The sequence below is a fragment of the Misgurnus anguillicaudatus genome, unplaced genomic scaffold (genome assembly GCF_027580225.2).
Source record: "Misgurnus anguillicaudatus unplaced genomic scaffold, ASM2758022v2 HiC_scaffold_32, whole genome shotgun sequence".
Taxonomy (NCBI): Eukaryota; Metazoa; Chordata; class Actinopteri; order Cypriniformes; family Cobitidae; genus Misgurnus; species Misgurnus anguillicaudatus.
The window spans coordinates 4,019,946-4,039,249 of record NW_027395282.1 but is presented as its reverse complement, the minus strand read 5'-3'; the positions used below and the strand labels follow the sequence as shown (position 1 = coordinate 4,039,249).

Sequence of the window (19,304 nt, the reverse complement as noted above, 5' to 3'; positions counted from 1 at the left end):
AAATGAATGGTAGCCTGTCGCTCTGTCTCTGTCGCTTGTAACTAATGTGACTGGGGGGTTACTCTGTATAAAAGTCAAAACTGAGTTGGAGTTGTTTTTAAGAAGTTTTCCGATATAGGTGATAAAAACACACTTTTCAAAAGTCACAACGCTATTTTATTGCTTTAAGTAGCCTAATGTTTTAAAAGTAAACACAAACGCTGCAGAATTTAGTACAGCGTGTGACCCCATTAATGCTGTTGTTGTTGCGTGTTTCTGTGACGAGATTCATAAATATAATACATGAACTTGGAGCGCAAATGTTCTGCGCATGTGCACAACGTATTTTTGCATCCGATTGAGAAAGTCACAGTCAAACTAACATTGTGTTTTTTATCAATAAGAAAAGTTCTTGTTTAATGTTTTGTAGCTGGTATATGTGAGTTTCTACAAAGAGAAATCATGAACTTCAGACTCTCATCACTGATCCTGCTGTTACACATTCAAGGTATGAAACACAGTTTTGTTATTATACTGAAATACTTCAATTTATTATATATTTGTTAAAAGCATGTCAGATTTTAAGCTAGTTCCCAGGGGCGGAGCGGGGGGGGGGGTGGTTTATGGGGCTCAAGCCCCGAATGTTTTGTCAAAAGCCTCGAATCTTTTCAGATCTGTAAAATGAATTCATCCAGGACGCTAGGTGGCGGCACTCAGCTTTAATTCTCCGGTCCCCCACTCAACTGAAAATGAATAAAAGATGCGTGTTGAAGGCAAAATAATATGCTGAATCTCCCCACAGTTAACGCATTTTCAAAGTGTCTTTATTATTACAGTGCCTTCTTTATTACTGTAAGTGCATATTTATAGTTATGTGATGTAAATACTGTTAAATAGCGTCAACTGATATATTATCTGCAAGGCTAACGTCTAACTTACTGTGGTGCTCTGGTCTAGTCTGCCTCATTGGTCATTGGTAACGTTGTATTTAAAGTACATTTAATAACTTTAAAACATATACATTGTTGCATATATACTTTATTATAGATGGATATACGATTTATATTTTTAAAGACGTCAGAAAAGAAGGTGAGAACGTATATAGTTAGTTAGGTAGCTTATGTTTTGTCCATATGCATTTGAAATTCGCAATGATTTTACCTCAGAAATACATTGATAGACCGTTATAAAATGTGAATCCCCAATCTCTTACATTAAAATATCCTTATGTGTGATAACTGTCAGTGCAAATAGGAAGAGAGGAGGATGGAGAGAGATCACAGACAGACAGATAGACAGAAAGAGAGAGAAACGCTTTCATAAGCTGGTGAGAAATTGTTCTGTCAATGAAGTCAATTTTTTTATTATTATGTAGTTTTATAGTTACTGGATTAGCCTTCAGCAAACATGTTTGCCTATTTTTGGATAAGAGAAGTTAAAGTATCATTGTCAAAATTTGTTATGTTGCAGTTTCAAAATGACAATACCAGTGTTGGGTAAGTTACTCAAAAAGTAATTAATTACTAGTAACTAATTACATCTTCAATCATGTAATTAAATTACTTTACAAATTACTCTCTCCAAAAAGTATGTAATTATTACTAATTACTTTCTAAATCCTATTTAGTACATGATACAAGGATAGGCTTGAAATGGCTTGAAGAAACAATATATAAAAGTACATCAATTATTCTGGTCCCACTTTAGGGTTCATTTCTCTCTATTAATTAACTATTAACTATTTTTGTCTCAATATACTCCAACTACTGCTTATTAATACTAAAGTAGTTGTTAATTTTAAGTATTTGTATAAATGGGGAGGGTTAAGGATGTAGAATAAGGTTTTGCAGAATCAGGCATTAATATGTGTTATTTAAGTAGGCCTACTAAAAAACAGTCAGCATATCAGTAATATTAATGCTAATAATCAACCAGTTAATAGTGAGAATTGTAAACTAAAACCATGTTTAATCCACTATTTATTATAGTATACATAATTGTTCTACAGTCCATTGACAGTATTTAGTTACATCAGAAGTAACTGTAATTCGATTACAAGAAAAATAAGAGTAATCCCTTACATTACTTTTTCAAGTAATTAAATTACAGTAACAAATTACTTAGTAACTAGTTACACCCAACACTGGACAATACAGAGAACACTTAGATTAAAAAATAGTTTATAAAGCTGCCGTAAATGGAGAACAAATATCAACAGGGGACCAAGCTTTGAAACCCCTAGATTTGGGCTAAGCCCCCAATGTCTACAATGTCTGGCTCCGCCCCTGACTTAGTCTAATTTAATTTACATCACTGTACTCCAAAGGCTGGATTCTCCATTTGGATCAGTCTCTAAAATGTTTAAAGTGAGTTTGTATATTTAAAACTGAACTTAGAGATTTGTATTTGAGAACAAAACTGATGAATCTGAGTTAATATCCTTACAGGACTGTCTGAATCTCTCATCTCACTCTGTAATTTTAATGACGTTACATACAGTAAACTACAAATATTAATAATGTTATGGTTTCTTTTCAGGGTTCCTTACATTGGATATCTTTAATGTAACCTGTAATAAACAGAATATTTGTGCTGTGAAGGGAGGAGTGGTGAGAGTGAGGTGCGATTACTCAAACATCAACATCAAAACTGTGTTCTGGTTCAGTCCGAAACAGAGAACAAACTGGAGAAACAAAGATGAACCTGAAGATTTGACTTTAGATTCAGATTACTCAGGACGAGTGAATCAAGAGATCACTAAAAACAACTCACGACTCACAATAAGAGATCCGAGAAAGAGAGACAGTGGAGAATATCAGCTCATGATCATTATGAAGGATGGAGTTAAACATCTCAGCTCAGTCACAGTCAATCTAACAGTTTCAGGTACATTTACATTCTCATCAGTCCAGTTAAACTCTTTTCATTTCTCATCTAATGTAAGGTTTTGATTATTTAGGTGTACAGGTAAAGATGACTCCTGAATCTACAGGACAGCGAGTAAAACTGAGCTGTGATTCCTCCTGCCCAAAAACATCTAAATATAATTACCGCTGGTACAAGAATGGACAATTTTTATCATTTGACCAAAGCATATTTGTGTCATCCAGTGAAAACACTGACAGTTATTACTGCTCTGAGTTTGTTTCAGAGCCCTCTTCATCTGTGTGTGAGTCTGATATTTACACAATATTTAAATTAAAATGGAAGATCAAACTTTGCAGTTTTCTTGTTGATTCATATACAGTATGAGTGTGTTTGTAATTGATTGTGAATGTTACAGCAGTATTTTGTGACTCTTTCAGGTCTTTCTAACAGTAGCTGTTGGGGTGTGACTTACACCTCTAGAAGAGTTTGTGCTTTAGTGGGATCAACAGTAAATATTCACTCTTCATACTCACATCCCACTGAAGATACAGTAGAGAAAACATCCTGGGATTACCGTTATGAGAGGGAATTCAGAGATCTGCGTGAGGTTCATCAGTTTGCTGGTCGTGTGGAGTTTGTGGGAAACACACTGATAATCAAAGACGTCAACACGAGTGACACTGGATCATATCAGTTCAGGTTCATCACTAACACATCAGATGTAGTTTCTGGTTATCCTGGAGTCTATCTTACTGTTACAGGTAACTGCTCATAATAAACTCTCTGTAGTGCAGCACTCATTATACTGAAGCATTATAGCTCGAGTAGGAGTCTGATATCAATACGACTGCGATAAGAGGTTTAGGTAATACTTTACCAATTGAGCTATATCAAAAATATGAGGCTTTGAAAAGTAGTTGACATGAACTGTGTTTTATAAAATCTCAGGTACACGAGTGATAAGCAGTCCAGACCCTGTGATAGATGGAGAAAAAGTGATATTAAGCTGTTCAACAAGATGCACTCTGGATAACAAACATACTTACATCTGGTATAAGAATGGACAACAGGTAACAGATGGATTGACATTATTAAACAAGCTGTACCTGGACTCAATCAACAGTGAGGAGCTACAAGAGTATTCCTGTACTGTAAGAGGTAACACAACATCTCATCATACATCTGATGAAATTATATAAGATATAGTTTCAGTTCTTGATGCTGATTGGTTTATTTACAGCTATGACATCATCACTGAGCTACTTTCAGTCTCATTGTGCAGCACTCATAGCTGATCATTAATATTGTGTAAGTTATAGGAAACACTTTAATGTAACATGACTGCAGGAGGCACAATAATATTACGCAGTGCCAGAACATAGTCCCCTTATTAACTTTCAATAGCACGAGACTATTTTCAGCTGCTGTGTAATATATCACTACGCCTGATGCAGCCATGTTACAGCAGCAAAGTTCTTGATTATTACTCCAGAATGAGAGTATAGTCCTAGCCATATCTGCCTAGAAAATCACAACTTTTAATTTAACTACAGAAGAGTCAAGATTTAAATAGGAAAAATATTGAAAGTCTTTGGTTATTTTTGGCTAAGTTATGCTAAAAGTGGTCCCGCCAAACCCGGAGATTAGCTGAATGGATTCCAAAAAGGTACAAATCAAATTTTTATTTCTAAAGTGGAGTGTCCCATTAAGTCCGAGAGGTTTTGCATGTTGTTGATGAGTAATAGCTCCGAATGATCACAACGCGCTTAAACAGCAACATCACAGGATATTAAGTGAACAGTGTCTCAATGTCAAGTGAGCCCTTACCAGATCCCGAACTGACATACACGATATACTGATTCACGACATCCGGAGCTAGGGAACAGATTGAGACACAGGGTATGACCTGACGACAGGACCATGACAATGTATTGATCAACACAGCATGTAGCTTAAAGTTAAATATGTTTTACTGTGTAAACTTGATGTGAGAGCACTGCTGAGATTAATATTGCAATAGTCATAATGATATCCAGGGCCCTGTTTTAATAATCTAAAAATATTTTAATGATCTAATTCAGTGCTTCCCAATCCTGGTCCTCGAGGCCCCCCTCCCAGGAAGTTTTAGATGTCTCCTTATTTAACACACCTGATTTAACTCATCGGCTTGTTAGGGAGACATGTTTGCCATTTTGGAAAGAGTCTGATAAGTTGAATCAGGTGTTTTAAATAAGGAGACATCTAAAACTTTCTGGCAGGGGGGCCTCGAGGACCAGGATTGGGAAGCACTGATCTAATTCATAGATGTGTATAAAGGCTAGATGTTGCCCGTGATGCTGGCCAATTGAGTAGAACGTCTTCCATTGGTCGGCCATCTTACCACAGGCTGGCTCACTCGTAGCATTGAGTTTTTATTGTGCATGTACTTAAAGGGCGTGTTGCAGGTTAACCACCACTGTCGATTAATGGGTACATAAATCACTCAAGATATGTGTATAAAATGTCTCAAAAATGATCTTAAAGACCACTTTTTTATGTTTTTGGTATTAACGTTTTTTTTTAACGCAATTCTGCAATGACGTCACGTTGGGGAGAAGTGGAGAAAGACTCAGCCAGAGCCATAGAGATAGATGAGACATTTATTGCTGTTTAATACTTACGTATATAATTTGGAAATCATATATACATCGTAGGAAATATATAATGTGTTATACTGCAAAGTTACACTGCTAATTATTATTTATGTGGAGATAAATAAAACTTTGCAAATCTGCTGATTTGATCCATTCATGTCCTGACCACCAGGCAATATATTGTTTTGTGAAATAAAAGGATGTTTGTTATATTGTTTATGCGATTATAACGAATCACACAATCATTTTATACGCAGAAGCAGCAGTCAGCAGCTACGGCACACTCGGATCCGACCGCATACATACATAATAAACAGGCGTTCGGCGGCTTTTTACATCACGACAGACTATGCCATTTGAGGAGGAACCGCTCATTGATCACCGTATTTTTATAAATCCTGTACATGTTTGGACCTGCCGAACAGGTTGAGCACTTTTATATACTTTGTTGATCAGAGAGGCTGCACAGTTTGACCAGCGGGCTGCGGGAACAGGCCGCACATCACGCCGCCAGACGGTGTTGCTAATATAACTCGAAATGTATAACTATTATCAGAGCGGCCCACCGGGAAAGTCCCGACTCTCCCGATTGCCACTCCGCAAGAAAGTGAGTGCGTTTGGGTGGCTGGTCGACGCCGCGAACAGATGTGAAGTGCCTCACTCAGCTTCCATGATTTGAGACATGCTACCTAAATCCGTTTGTGCTGAAGATCGCATAAAGTTACACCCATTTCAGGCAGGATCATGGACTGTTGTGGTTTTCCTTTTCCTCAAATGAAACCATCTTCAGTCTTAGGTTTTGATTTCAAGAGATTAAATAAAAGCCGAGCAGTCCGCGGCACAAACGCCAAGACTCACTGAAAAACTTTTCCCTGTACCACAGTATTTAAGGCTGTCTTCGCACGCAATCCATGACCTTTACATTGACCTTAGCATATGCTTCTATACACAAGGGTTTGTAACATGAAGCAACATATGGTTTATATCATATAGAAAAACATGGTGATCTCATTCCCGGGACTGTAGGTCCTTTGTTCCTACCTACGCCATGCAGCGACCTTCAGCATGTACTTTTTGAACAAACTGCAATGCATGCTGGTATTTTTCCTACAAACACAATGGTTCACTACGTGATACATATAACTGGTTATATCCATATAGAAAAACATAAACATGTAGAAAAACATAAAAACACAATGGTAAAGTATTTGATATTCGGATTAAAACAAACTACTTCAGGACCCCCTCAAGCCAGCATGCACGAGTATGTTAATTGTTTGTTTACTTTCTACACGAAGATATGCTAACGTTATGCTATCTGGCTGTCTGCCTATCTCTCTATTCAAGCCTATCTGTCTATCTGTCTATCTGTCTATCTATCTATCTATCTATCTATCTATCTATCTATCTATCTATCTATCTATCTATCTATCTATCTATCTATCCATCTATCTATCTATCTATCTATCTAATGTATTTATCTATCATCTGGGCTATCAGAACTGTACTTTACTCATCTTTCTATAGTCATTCTCAATGCTCTCAAGGCGGCTTTGGTAAATTCTCTCCCCAGCGTGACGTCATACAGTGCGTTGTGGGGGAAAGGAGAATCATTGCAAACCGCTGTACTTTTTCATACTTTTTCGGGTTTTGTGATACCCAACAACATAAAATACAATGGATAACAGTTTAAATGTTTATTATCAACAAGCAAATTGCACAAATTCGTTGAAGAATTTAACCTGCAACACGCCCTTTAAATGGCCATAACTTGCTTAATTTGCTTAGTTTATATAAACGTCAAAGATGTACCTATGACACTGCAAAAAAAAAAAAAAAAAAAATCATGAAACATGTTAAAGAATCCAGAATTATAGCCACGTTAATAATGTTTGTAAGAAACCAAACCATTTGAAAATTGGTAGAAAATTGAGCAAGTAATGGTCATTTAAAAGTACATGCATGGACGGACTTACCATTAGGGTGACCACCTGCTAATAAGCCCAAGGGGGGACAAGGGTGTGTTTCTGAGGGACAATGTGGGACACTCGGGCCGACTTTTGATAGTGGTTTACCCATTTCTAGCACATACCACCTTACACTGCAAAAAACTTATTTTCTAGAAAAAAATCTTGTATTTTTGTCTTGTGTTCAGTAAAAATATCTAAAAGTTCTTAAATGAAGATGCTTTTTCTTGATGAGCAAAACGACCCAAGAAAATAAGTCTAGTTTGTAGACAAAAAAAATCTGATTTAATTGATTTTGTGCACAAAACAAAAAAATCTGCAAATGGGGTAAGCAAAAAAAATCTTGAACATTTTTCTAAAACACTAAATTCAAGATTTTTCCCTTGTTTTATGCACAAAATCACTTAAATTTGATATTTTTGGTTTAAAAACTAGACTTATTTTCTTGGGTCGTTTTGCTCTTTGAGAAAAATCATCTTAATTTAAGAATTTTTAGATATTTTTACTGAAAACAAGACAAAAATAACAAGATACCATTTTTTCTTGAAAATCATTTTTTTGCAGTGTACATGGCATATTAATAATGCCCTATTCCTCTAAACATTATGTATGCTCATGAATAGGCCAACCAATGTGTATTTTTTTTTAAAATAAAGATTCATAATATTTTGAACATTTCAATGATTGACAGATGCACTTTCACTTACGATTTACTTTAGCTATTTAATTTATTTTTCATTATAATTTATTCACTTTAAATACATTATAATATAAAATCATAGAATTAACAGGAATTGAAGTTGCTCAACAACACAGAAACAGTTAAAAAAAAGTCTTAACTCACAACTCCAGGGGTTCACGGAACGAGAAGAGGGAGGAAGGATGGTGAACTTGCATGTTAGTAAAGGCAGGCGCAGGAAAAAAAACTGTTCAGTGTTCTGGTAACATCTTTAGGACTTTCAGCCACAAATATTTATTTTCCCAGTCTTTCTTGTACCCACACCTTCTCTTTTTAATTGATGATGGCGGTGCAGGGTCAGACTCAGTCTTCTCCATTTTTCGAATTGGAAAGCGCACATCTAAAAGGGATGCACGTGCGTGGCTCCGTGCGGACTGCGCTGTCATGACAACAACGAAAAGTTGACAACAACCTAGTCAGCAGTTCAGCTGAGGGGCAACAGTAGCGTGCGAGTAGCGAGTGGCGAGCGAGCCTGAACTGTCTAGTACTGTTTGTTTGGCTACCTGGGGCTCAAGGATATAGAGCGACCAACTTTCTTTTAAAGCATAACTAAACCCCTGGTCAGAGCCTGACTCCACCCACTGGCAATATTTGAAAAATGCAAGAAAAGTGGGCAGATCCCAACGGAGATAGAGGGGACGAACTAAGCTCGTACCAAGTGTGTGGTGAGATCGTAACAAGGGCGTGGTGAGCCTGAACCTGCTTACGTCACGAGTTCTTTTTTGGACCCAACATCCAATAGGAAAATTCAACTGCAGTAGCCACCGTTCAACCTGAGGAGGGCAGCACTCAGACGTTTTTACACCATATATTATAGTATTGAAACACTTTATATCCAAATGTCAAAAAACTTACTAAAATCAATGAACAGCGCTAATAAAGCATCATTCTTACAGATCATTAACTAAAAAAAGTTGGTTTAGGGTTTAGTTACTCTTTAAGCAATCATTGATTATGCGTGACACATGAATTGGGCTTCAAACGCTGTGCGTGACACATGAATTGGGCTTCAAACGCTGTGCGTTCACGCGCTACGTGGGACGGGTGGTCACCCTACTTAAGGGCTGATGGAAGTAATGATGGAAGTAGAGGTCTACACGGAAGACCCGAGACCCGAAGACCCGGGACCCGACCCGAGACCCGAAGACCCGGGACCCGACCCGGGACCCGTACGGGTTCGGGTCTATATTTTAAATGATCAGCCGGGTCCGGGTCGGGTCTCAATCTATTACTTCGGGTCCGGGTCTGTTTAACATTGTGGGTAATACCCGAGGTCGATCGGACTCGGAGAACACACACTCACATTTAAATAAAATATTTATCCAGCAACAAAAACTTAGATGAACTGTCGCATACATTTTTTCTATGACGCTAAAGTTGCGTTAAAAAGTTTATATTTGGTTGCTCCAACCAGGCAGCTAACGCGCATGCGCTCTTGTAATGTTTCTCTGGCTACCAGTCAGGAGCTTCTGCAGTGAGACGCAATGACTTTACCTTTGACAATTGGCTATTTTATTTAGAAGGCGGGACCTATTCCACCATACCGCGCATTTTGCACTGACGTGACTTCTATAATTTTTATAATAATATTATAAATTGACCGTCTTGCTGTTATATCTAAAGTTTTCGCGACTCTGCTCAAAGAGCACAGAGATGATAGCAAAGTAAAGCTAACGAAAGCAGCTATGACACCGAACGAGCAATCGTTATTATAATCCAAATGGGCAAACATTATTAAGCAAGTTGACCCGATACACAACAAAGTGGACTTTTAAAGCTGGAATAAGCATTAAACATTTCAATCGTCAAGAGAGGAATAACATGGATGGAACTTTCTTGGAAATAAGGATTGTGCATCACACACAGTCAGGTACAAGGAGGGAGAAGACTAACTTCTAACGTTATGGGTAAGACAAAAAGTTTAATTTTCGCTACTTGTTTATTGACTTATTAATAACATTTAGCTAAAGAATATTTGCCGGTCGGGTCTGTTTCTTCCCGGACGGGTTCGGGTCCAGCTTTTAAATAATAGACGGGTCCGCGTCGGATCCGGGTCCAGCTTTTAAATAATAGACGGGTCCGGGTCGGTTCCGGGTCCAGCTTTCAAAACAACAGACGGGTCCGGGTCGGTTCAGTGTAGCACATTTACGGGTCTGATCGGGTTCGGGTAGGAATTTTTGGACCCGTGTAGACCTCTAGATGGAAGTAAATAAACAGCGACTTTTGATGCAGTTTGAGTTAAATCACTCCTCAACTTGGCTCATCTTTGTTTTCACCGTCACAAGCGGAAATACCTATGACGCAGTTTTTTTACCTGACGGGAGGGGTTCTGGTGGACCAATCACAGCGCTTGTGGTCCGCGTAGAACTGACGCGCTGTTAAAAATTTTGCGAGGTGCACGTCAGGCTACGCAGAGCTACGCACAGGCTACGGATAGCTACGGCGTAGAACCTAAGCACGACTATAAATCGCCCTTTGGGCTTGAGCCCAGGGGCCCCGGCCAATAGGGGCCTCCATGCTTGCGTTCGTTTGATTTGTTCAGTCGTTTTCATTTTTTATTTTACAGCCTATTGGTTGGTGCAGAATTGTTTGGTGCTGCATTTAATTCGTTAATATATATGTCAGTTTACTGCTTTTGAAACCCATAGATGTTAGTACAATAGTGAAAATGCGAAATGGGAGTCATGAATGAGCTTTACAGATAACGAGAAAGAGCAATGCGAAAATGAAGCGCTCCGTATGAAAAAGATTACTAGAGTAAGCTATGGTCTTGTAACTGATACGCCGGTAGGCTATATGCAGTATATCCACTAGTAATGGTCAAGGATTTCCGTATACCCATTTAAAAAAGCGTGAGGATAGTTAACAGTGTGTGACAAACCTTTGACACTTTAATTCATAAATTGACATCTGAATCACTCACCATTTGCATGCTCCACTTGCTACTTTGGCGGGTTTACAGTCGGCTATTTGGTATTTGGTGCATTTGACTTCATGCAGCACTGCGCGATCCGATAATCATATGAAATCAAATTATCACGGCGCAAAAGTGATTGTAAAGCAGACGGGTGTATTCATGTGGTTCAACAACAGCCAAAAGAATGACATCAGAGTACCGCAAGAGCGATTCGGGAAATCACACAGAGAAGTCTGCTTTCTAATCGCTCTCGCGGTACTTTGACATCACCAAACGGTCTTTGTAGCGCCAAATGAAATCCAATCTGCTCGCAGTCTGCATTTCACGCGACACTATATCCAAACAGTTTCTGTGGAGAAATAAACGAGTGAAGCAGAGCTATGAAACATAACAAAATCCGGAGAGTTAACAACGCACATATGACTATGTCAACATTTAAATCATCATTCCAGTTTATTACTTCATCTGGAGGTGAGGATTCACTAAATTATGGCCATGTTGATGTCCTGATGGTTTTTGATATAATCCACTGTAGTTTCTCTTTCAGCATGTTTGCTTGTGCTTAACAGAATCACAGTTTAAACTTCTGAAAAGTGTTCATTTTATATTTACTTTCTTGGTTTTAATGTATTACGTTCATATCAGACGCAAAAATTAATGAATGATCATCTTCTCCACTTTGGTTTTTGGTGTCTAATATTGCATGATGGTCTTGTCATAATTATTAAGTAACATCCTAAAATCTTTACTTTTTCATTCTTAAACACTGCACCCCTTGTCCGCTATTTGCAAAAAAATACACTTGTTGATTATGTTTATACCATTAAATGGTGTGTAATAAGGTGAATGTTTATCAAGACTAATTTTTCTTTTCTTAAGCTAAGTCTAACACAATGATTTTAAATGTTGTTATGGGGTATTTTTTAATGTGCATGATTAATTTGAATGTGTGACAGCCCTAAAAATACATGATTTAATTTTAGACTGGGCTTATGTTCTGCTTTAGAGATATAGGGGCAGTTTCCTAGTCAGGTTTTATCCTAGTCCCAGACTAAAATGCATGTTTGATCTGTCTTAATTTAAACACATCTTGCACTGATATATCTTAACATTGTCTCAAGACGCACACCAGTAATGTTTTTTGTAAGGTTTGTTTGTATACTACTTGAATGCCCTAATATAACCTAGCAATAGGCCTAGTGCTGGATTAATCTAAACCCTGTGGGGAAACTTCCCTAAAATATAGTTCTATGATATATTATTTATTTTAGGTTGTTTACTGTATGTGCACTCTCAGATGATAATTTACACAAACTGTCACTGGGGTGGTACCCTTTTAAATAGTACACCTTTGTACCTAAAGAGTGCATGTAATGGGTACAAATGTACCTATATCTGTACCTAAATGGTAAATATTAGGACCCATTTAAAGGGTACCATCCTAGTGACAGCTTTTGTACCTTTTGTTCTGAGAGTGTAGGGCCCAACATTTATTCAACCCCAGGAGCCTCCACCCTGGTAAGTCCTGCCCTGAGTACATGCACCATTAAAACTCAATGCTACAAATGAGCGAGCTGCCTGTGGTAAGATGGCCGCCAGGTGATGATGTTAGATGATGTTAACACATCTAGCCTTTATAAATATCTTGCCTAAAGCACACAGTTTAAAAGGCGACTCCAAATCCAATTTTGCTAATTTAACGATGGGAAAAGTGGTTTGTGCGCCAAGCACACAGTATAAAAGGGTCGTTCCTTTTCACATAATGAGTAACGGGTGTGTTTTAGGCGTAACGTGCAATAAACCAGTGAGAGTCTCAGCTCTCATCCCCTTTAAAAGCCAGTTGCGCTGGCGACATGCTGATTTCCTAATTTGATGATGGAATTTGTAAACTGAAAAACTACGAGAAAGAAAAAGACCACCAGTTAAACATTGATGTAAAAAAATTGGGTTGATTTTATTTGTATTGAAATTGTTCTTTTTTGTATTAAAACATTTAAAAGACATTTAATTTCATGTGTTTAACATGCAACATGTATAATTGCGATCTATTTATCAATATACAGTTTTCCCTTCATTGTTGTGGTTAAATAAATGTTATAAAAAAGATACGGTGCGCTTGTGTTATGATTGTTTAACATGTTCTTATGCATTGCGACCCGTGTAGGACAACTCGCAGGTATTACACACCGAATGTGCAGGTTAAATAGCGCAAGCTTAGTCAGACAGAGTCTTCTTCAAAATGCTACATTTGCCAACGTCAGCCACGCACTGCCTCTTTGGCTATATCTAACAATTGTGCAATAAAAAGGGAGCACAAACACATGGATGAGGAGAGAAGGTAAAAAAGCCCTGGCCACAGACGCAGCGAGATGCTACAAAATTACAGAAATGTTCAAGCGAGCAGGTCTGTCAAAATTACAAGTACAAGAACACATCTTGGTTAGTTATTGCCTAATAAGTCCAATAAGTCACTGGTGCAGCTTCTGCAGGTTTCAAAGTCAGGTGCCGGTGTGCGTGTTGTTTTGTGTATCATCATTACTGGGGAAGATAAGGAAACACAATCAAGGTGGAATTATTATTAGATGTACTTTAAATGTGCTAACACAACCAAAAGTGAAAGTGTTTTAGCGCTGCCAGTGGCACTGAACGTCATAGCACATCACTAAGAACTTTTGTGTTATTTTGAAAATTTGCACACAGCTGTCATGATGGAAATCTGAGAATCACAGAAAAGTCAAATTCTGAATGTTCTGCCTTTTCTGAATATAACTGAGTTTGTGTCTTTTTCAGATACAATGGACAAAACAAATGAAGCAGTGGACAGCTCAGTGTTTCTCTCTCTGTTGGTGTTTCTGCCTCAGTTTCTCATCATTGAAGCTCTGTGGATGTGGTAAGAAAAATATCAAGTAAAACTGAAAACTGCATAACATACAGTGAATATTCTGATATGAATTCAGATTTCAAGAGTATGAATTTTGATACCACAACTTTGTCATCAGCATGAATAAACTGAGTTCATCTAAAAACAAAACTGATGAAAAAAAAAACAAAAAGAGATGAGAAATACTTTATAATTTTCTGTAATACAATAAACTAATGGTCAGATTTTATAACATGATCTCTTTCTGTGTGTTTGTCATTGTTAGATGTTGCAGGTCTGTGAGTAGATCAGCTGTCTGTCCATCAGAACTACTGGAGTGATGTCACAACTCTCTTTATGACATCATCACCTAGCAACAGTCTCTCAGCAGTGACATCAGTGATGCAGTGATGTCATATACAGTGACATATTAATGACAGCTCAGTGTAAATAATCTAATGTTCAAATAGATGAATTATTCATTGAAGTATTGAGTTTATCATTCAACAGTCTTGTGTCAGTGTCAGATCAACTGTAACATCACAATACATAAATCCTGTAAAAACTTTGCTATAGTGCATCTTTATGTAGATGATATGTGATCTACTTTCATCTTCACTATAAGTCAGTCTTTTATTAAACTCAATGCTGTTTTTAGTTAGTTTAAGATTTTATTACAGGGCTGGCTTTAATCTTGCAGTTAGGAAAGCATTTGTTTTTAAGTTTTTTTTTTTTAGGTTATTAAGGCTTTTTTTGGGTAATCTTCTTTCACTTACAAATAGTTGCTATGATTTTGTCTCTTCTAGATGTCGACTCTTCAGTGTATTTAGGTTTCATTCAGGACTCAGTAGAAAATCTTTTGCTTATTCTGCACTCTGGTCATGAATTTTTCTTCAGAATATAACAACAGCTTGATCATTTTATTATCATGGGAAAGTTTAAAGCGCTTATTAAAAGTTTGAAGCTTATAAAGACGTTCTTCTGTTATAAGAGTGTGTTATTGCTATTCTCAGGCTGGATTTTGTATAAATACATTTACATAACATTTCAGTATTTACAAATAGTATTAAACGTCCTTTATATATGTGAATTTCAACTTTGTTCTCTATTTATATTGTTTTTAAATTCATCTTTGTGTAATAATGTGTCTTCTCTGCAAGGTTTCACTCAAAAAGAGTTGGGAGACTTAGTTAAATAAAGATGAAATAAAAGTAAATATAAAAGTTGATTTTGATTGGTCATTTACTATTTTAACAGGATAGTTTATTTAATCATAAAAGTGCTGTCATCATTCCTTCACCCTTATGTTGATCTAAACCTGTATGAGTTTTTTATTCTGTTGAACACATGAGGGTTTTTTTAATGATGTAACCACACATAGTATGGAGAGCCAATTCTGCCATATTCATAAATAAATAAATACATAAATAAATATACAAGGAAATGTAAAAAAACAAAAATACAGAAATAAATAAAGAAATATATATACATGGAAATGTAAAAAAGCAAAAATAAATTTGTATTTATACCTGTATTTCTTTATTTATGTATAATTGTATTTTTTCACACTATTATTTATTTATTTATTCATTTATTTATACATTTATTTATTTTTACTTTTATTTATTTTCACATTTATTTATGTATAAATGTATTTATGTCTACACGTATTTATTTATACATTTATATATTTCTATATATATTTATTTCCACATTTGTTTATTTATACATTTATTTATTTCTTCTTTTATTCGTCTGTATGCTAATGAGGGGGGCGTGTTTTACCTCAGACTTAGCAATCGATCTCTGAGTGCCAGTGCTGAAGCTTTGAGGCCACAGTGACACCTAGTGTATATATAGGGTCACTATACATAGCATACGCACTGTACCCAGTAAATCGCCATCCGGTCATGATTTCTAAAATGTATTGGCACACATCATTATCAAAATGCACGTTATCAACAGATCTGATGACAGACCCTTGGAAGTGGACACTTTAATATGGAAACGCGTGAAATTATGCACTATTAATAACATTTAATGCCCTGGATGGGGGCTGATCAGAGTTTGAGGCTCGCCCACCAGCAGCACAGAACGCGGAGAGAAACCAGCACACGCAAGAATATTGATCAATGCCTCGTTTGAAACGCGGCTGCAAACACTTTACATTGGCGTTTGCTAATTTAGCAATGCACAACATGTGACAATTTGAATGCTTAATGTGCCTCTTAATCACAAGTCATCAAGTGGAATCAGCTGAGCGGGATTAAATCTAACAAAGGGTGATCGTGCAAACACAGCGAGACACGCATAACGGCATGCAGGTGATCCAAATCATGGCGAGGTGACGCGTGACTGAGCTGCTTAGAAAAGCAGACGATAGACTGAAAATGAAGTAATGATTATTATAAGATCCCATGGTACTGTTGCTGCGCAGAAGCATCATGTTCTTTCAAACCCTCGTCAGATTTTGAGTTTACTGATTTTTTTTAATGAAACGTCCAAAAGACAACGTTGACAGCAACAGAAACAAACCTTTCTATTGCGGTTATATTTCTCCATATAAATAGATAAACTTTATATGCATCACAATATATAGCTTATGTCAAGACATAAGCCTACAGAAAGCTGTCTCGTGGCATATAATATAATGCATAGCCTATTTTTACAAGGCTACTGCATAGGAAATTGCCCTTCAACCCTGCTGAAAAAAGCAATAAAACCATTACAGAAATTCCTAATGGTTTCCATTAAAATACCCACCATTAGCTTTTACCATAAAAACCATCACGAAATTCCTTTTTGTAGTGTGTTTTGGGACATATTCCAGGATTTAATGGCCCCACCAATAGAACCCAACACATACCAGTACAGACAAACAGAGACCCATAGAGACTTTAATAGTTTCCAATACAACCAATCAAATTTCCATTAAAACCAATAAATCCAATAGAATTTCTGTGAAGGTGTATGTTGCTTTTTTAGCAGGGAGTGCAATTATAGCATATAAAAACATGAGATTAATGCTTTAATTATAATATCATTTAAAAAATAGAAATGATGGAATCACTGAAATTATATGTTTAATATCAAACTAAAATAGCCACAAGGTGGCGGTAAGTCGCTGTCTCAACGAGGAAGTTCGATCAATTCACCCGATTCATTTGAATTCTGATTCATTCAATAACACCACGTGTTGCTTGGAGGCTGCATTGGCGATTGTTATTATTGTCAAAAATGATATTATCTGGAAATAACATATTCTTCCAAAACAAAGTCACTGCAACCAATTTCACCAAATATGGCACATAGAAAATTTCGTGTATAATTAAAACCTCTCATAAAATGTTTACAACACAATTCTAGATTTTTTAATACTATTTGAAGCATTGAGATCTTTAGACGACAGCAATAACCTTCTTTTTGACTTTTTTCATTTATTATTCTGTGCATGAATGCAACACCCACAATAGTCAAAATATAAAATTTTCAAATGAACATAATATGACCAAACATTATATATTTTTTAAATTGTTAATGACTGTATTTTTGCTGTAGATAAACAACGGGTGAACACTTTTTACTGTGAAAAGTGTCTTGTATTGTTGCAATTTCATCTAAAATTTAAGGCAGCAAAGAATTTTTTACATTGTTAGTTAATGTATACATATAAAAGTCTGACTACATGTTTGGAACATTAAATACAAAGAGCTAAGACTAATAGTGGCAGTATTTTTTGGTAAATATTTTATTTATTTTTTAAGGTAAAAAAATCTTTGGTGTTGCTTTAATTGAGAAAAGCAGAAGTTGAAGGGAAACTGATTAGATTTTGATAGAAATATTATTTTTGAAATTTTGTTAGGAAGATTTATTCAGGTAAAGATTGGGCAAAATTTTCAGGTATAATAAGTGACAAGGAAGCCTATAGTCCTTTAATATTTTTCTATGATGACTAATGATGTGTTTTTAAATATTGAGAAGGGAATTTCCCTTGGCAGATGATGGCTACGATTTCAGTACAGTAAAATCAATAATCCTGGCTCTTTCTCAATTTTCTGGTAATATTCTATTCACAAAATACAACCAATGGTGCCGCAATGTTAAAAAGTACTTGTGAAAATAATCCTCCGGGCTCTATTTGCGATGGTCTGCTGATTAGAACAGTGCTCCACAGTGCTAGCTGGCATCTTATCTGCTGCCATGCAACGAAACTAGGAGTACGACCGGTTTAAGATGGCCGCCGTATTTCTCAGTCCCCAGCGGCCAATAGGGCATGATATCTATGGTTCTGATGGCTGTCTGCGAGATCTTGCGTATCACACGAGGAAGCTTCGGAGAAAGAAGAGGTAAGGAAATATAAAGTCAATAGGTCAATGTTTAAAACGCATAACGTTATTTTATTCACAAAGTGTTATGACAAAAAGCACGATGCCAATTCGTTTTTTTTTTTTTGTTAGTTGGGAATGTATCCTTTATAGTGGTTAATTTGCTAGTCCACGGGATGCCCCCGAAATTGGACTTCGTTAATATGAATATTAATCAAGTGATATGATATCTGTTGTTATCAACTTAACCACTTGGTTGTTTTTACTTTAGAAAAGCAACTAGTTATAAATGTAAGTGCTTTTTGGGCTACTTCGGTGGAAAAAGTGTTAATATCGTAGTTCAGTCAGTGTATACTGTATATCCGAGGGTCTTACAGGCGCCACAGACACCTATCAGCCTTTTGTAAGGAGGAGCAGCTCGATGAGTGCAGTCAGTTAATGCTGCTTGCTCTCTCTTAAATTCATGTTACTGATTAAGTGTTCAAACTTAGATGAGATGTTGGTGTTTTATGGCTCACGAATTCGCAATAACGGATACATTTAGCAATTCGTGTTAATGACATTAATCTGAACTTATTGATTACGTTATACAATGGGGGTCGAATCCGACATTAATCATGCGGAGGTTTTCACGACGGGGTAATGTGTATAAATGCAGTTATAAAGTTTAAAGGGACTACTAGATAGTCGACGTGACCTTAGTGTTTCCATGGCAATCGGTTAATCACATGTTACATTACGTTTATGCTCGAACCTGCGGTCCCTCGCGCTGTATCCATGATTTAAAGCGGTATGAAACACTTCCCTACTAAAAAATCCAGCAAAGACCAGCATAAGCTGGTAGCTGGTTTTAGCTGGTTTAAGGTGCAGGAGCTGGTTTAAGATGGTCCTCCTAGCCTGGAAAAGTGTTTAAGCTGGTGGGTCAGCTGGTCGTCCATCTGACCAGCTAAGTCCAGCTAGACCAGCTTAAAATGGGACCAAAACACAGCTAGACCAGCTTGCGACACCAGCAATAC

The 19,304-nt window shown here is 36.8% G+C and overlaps 1 protein-coding gene across 1 annotated transcript in view; it reads left to right on the top strand.

Moving 5' to 3' along the window:
• Window positions 1-15,357, top strand: part of LOC129453075 (uncharacterized) — a 107,305-nt gene extending 91,948 nt beyond the window's left edge. Inside the window, exons 5-8 of the mRNA XM_073865603.1 lie at window positions 3,285-3,608; window positions 3,796-4,005; window positions 13,894-13,993; window positions 14,250-15,357. Coding sequence (XP_073721704.1) covers window positions 3,285-3,608; window positions 3,796-4,005; window positions 13,894-13,993; window position 14,250 — 635 coding nt within the window. The 3' untranslated portion in view covers window positions 14,251-15,357. The remainder of the gene's footprint in view (window positions 1-3,284; window positions 3,609-3,795; window positions 4,006-13,893; window positions 13,994-14,249) is intronic.
• Window positions 15,358-19,304: the final 3,947 nt, after the last annotated feature.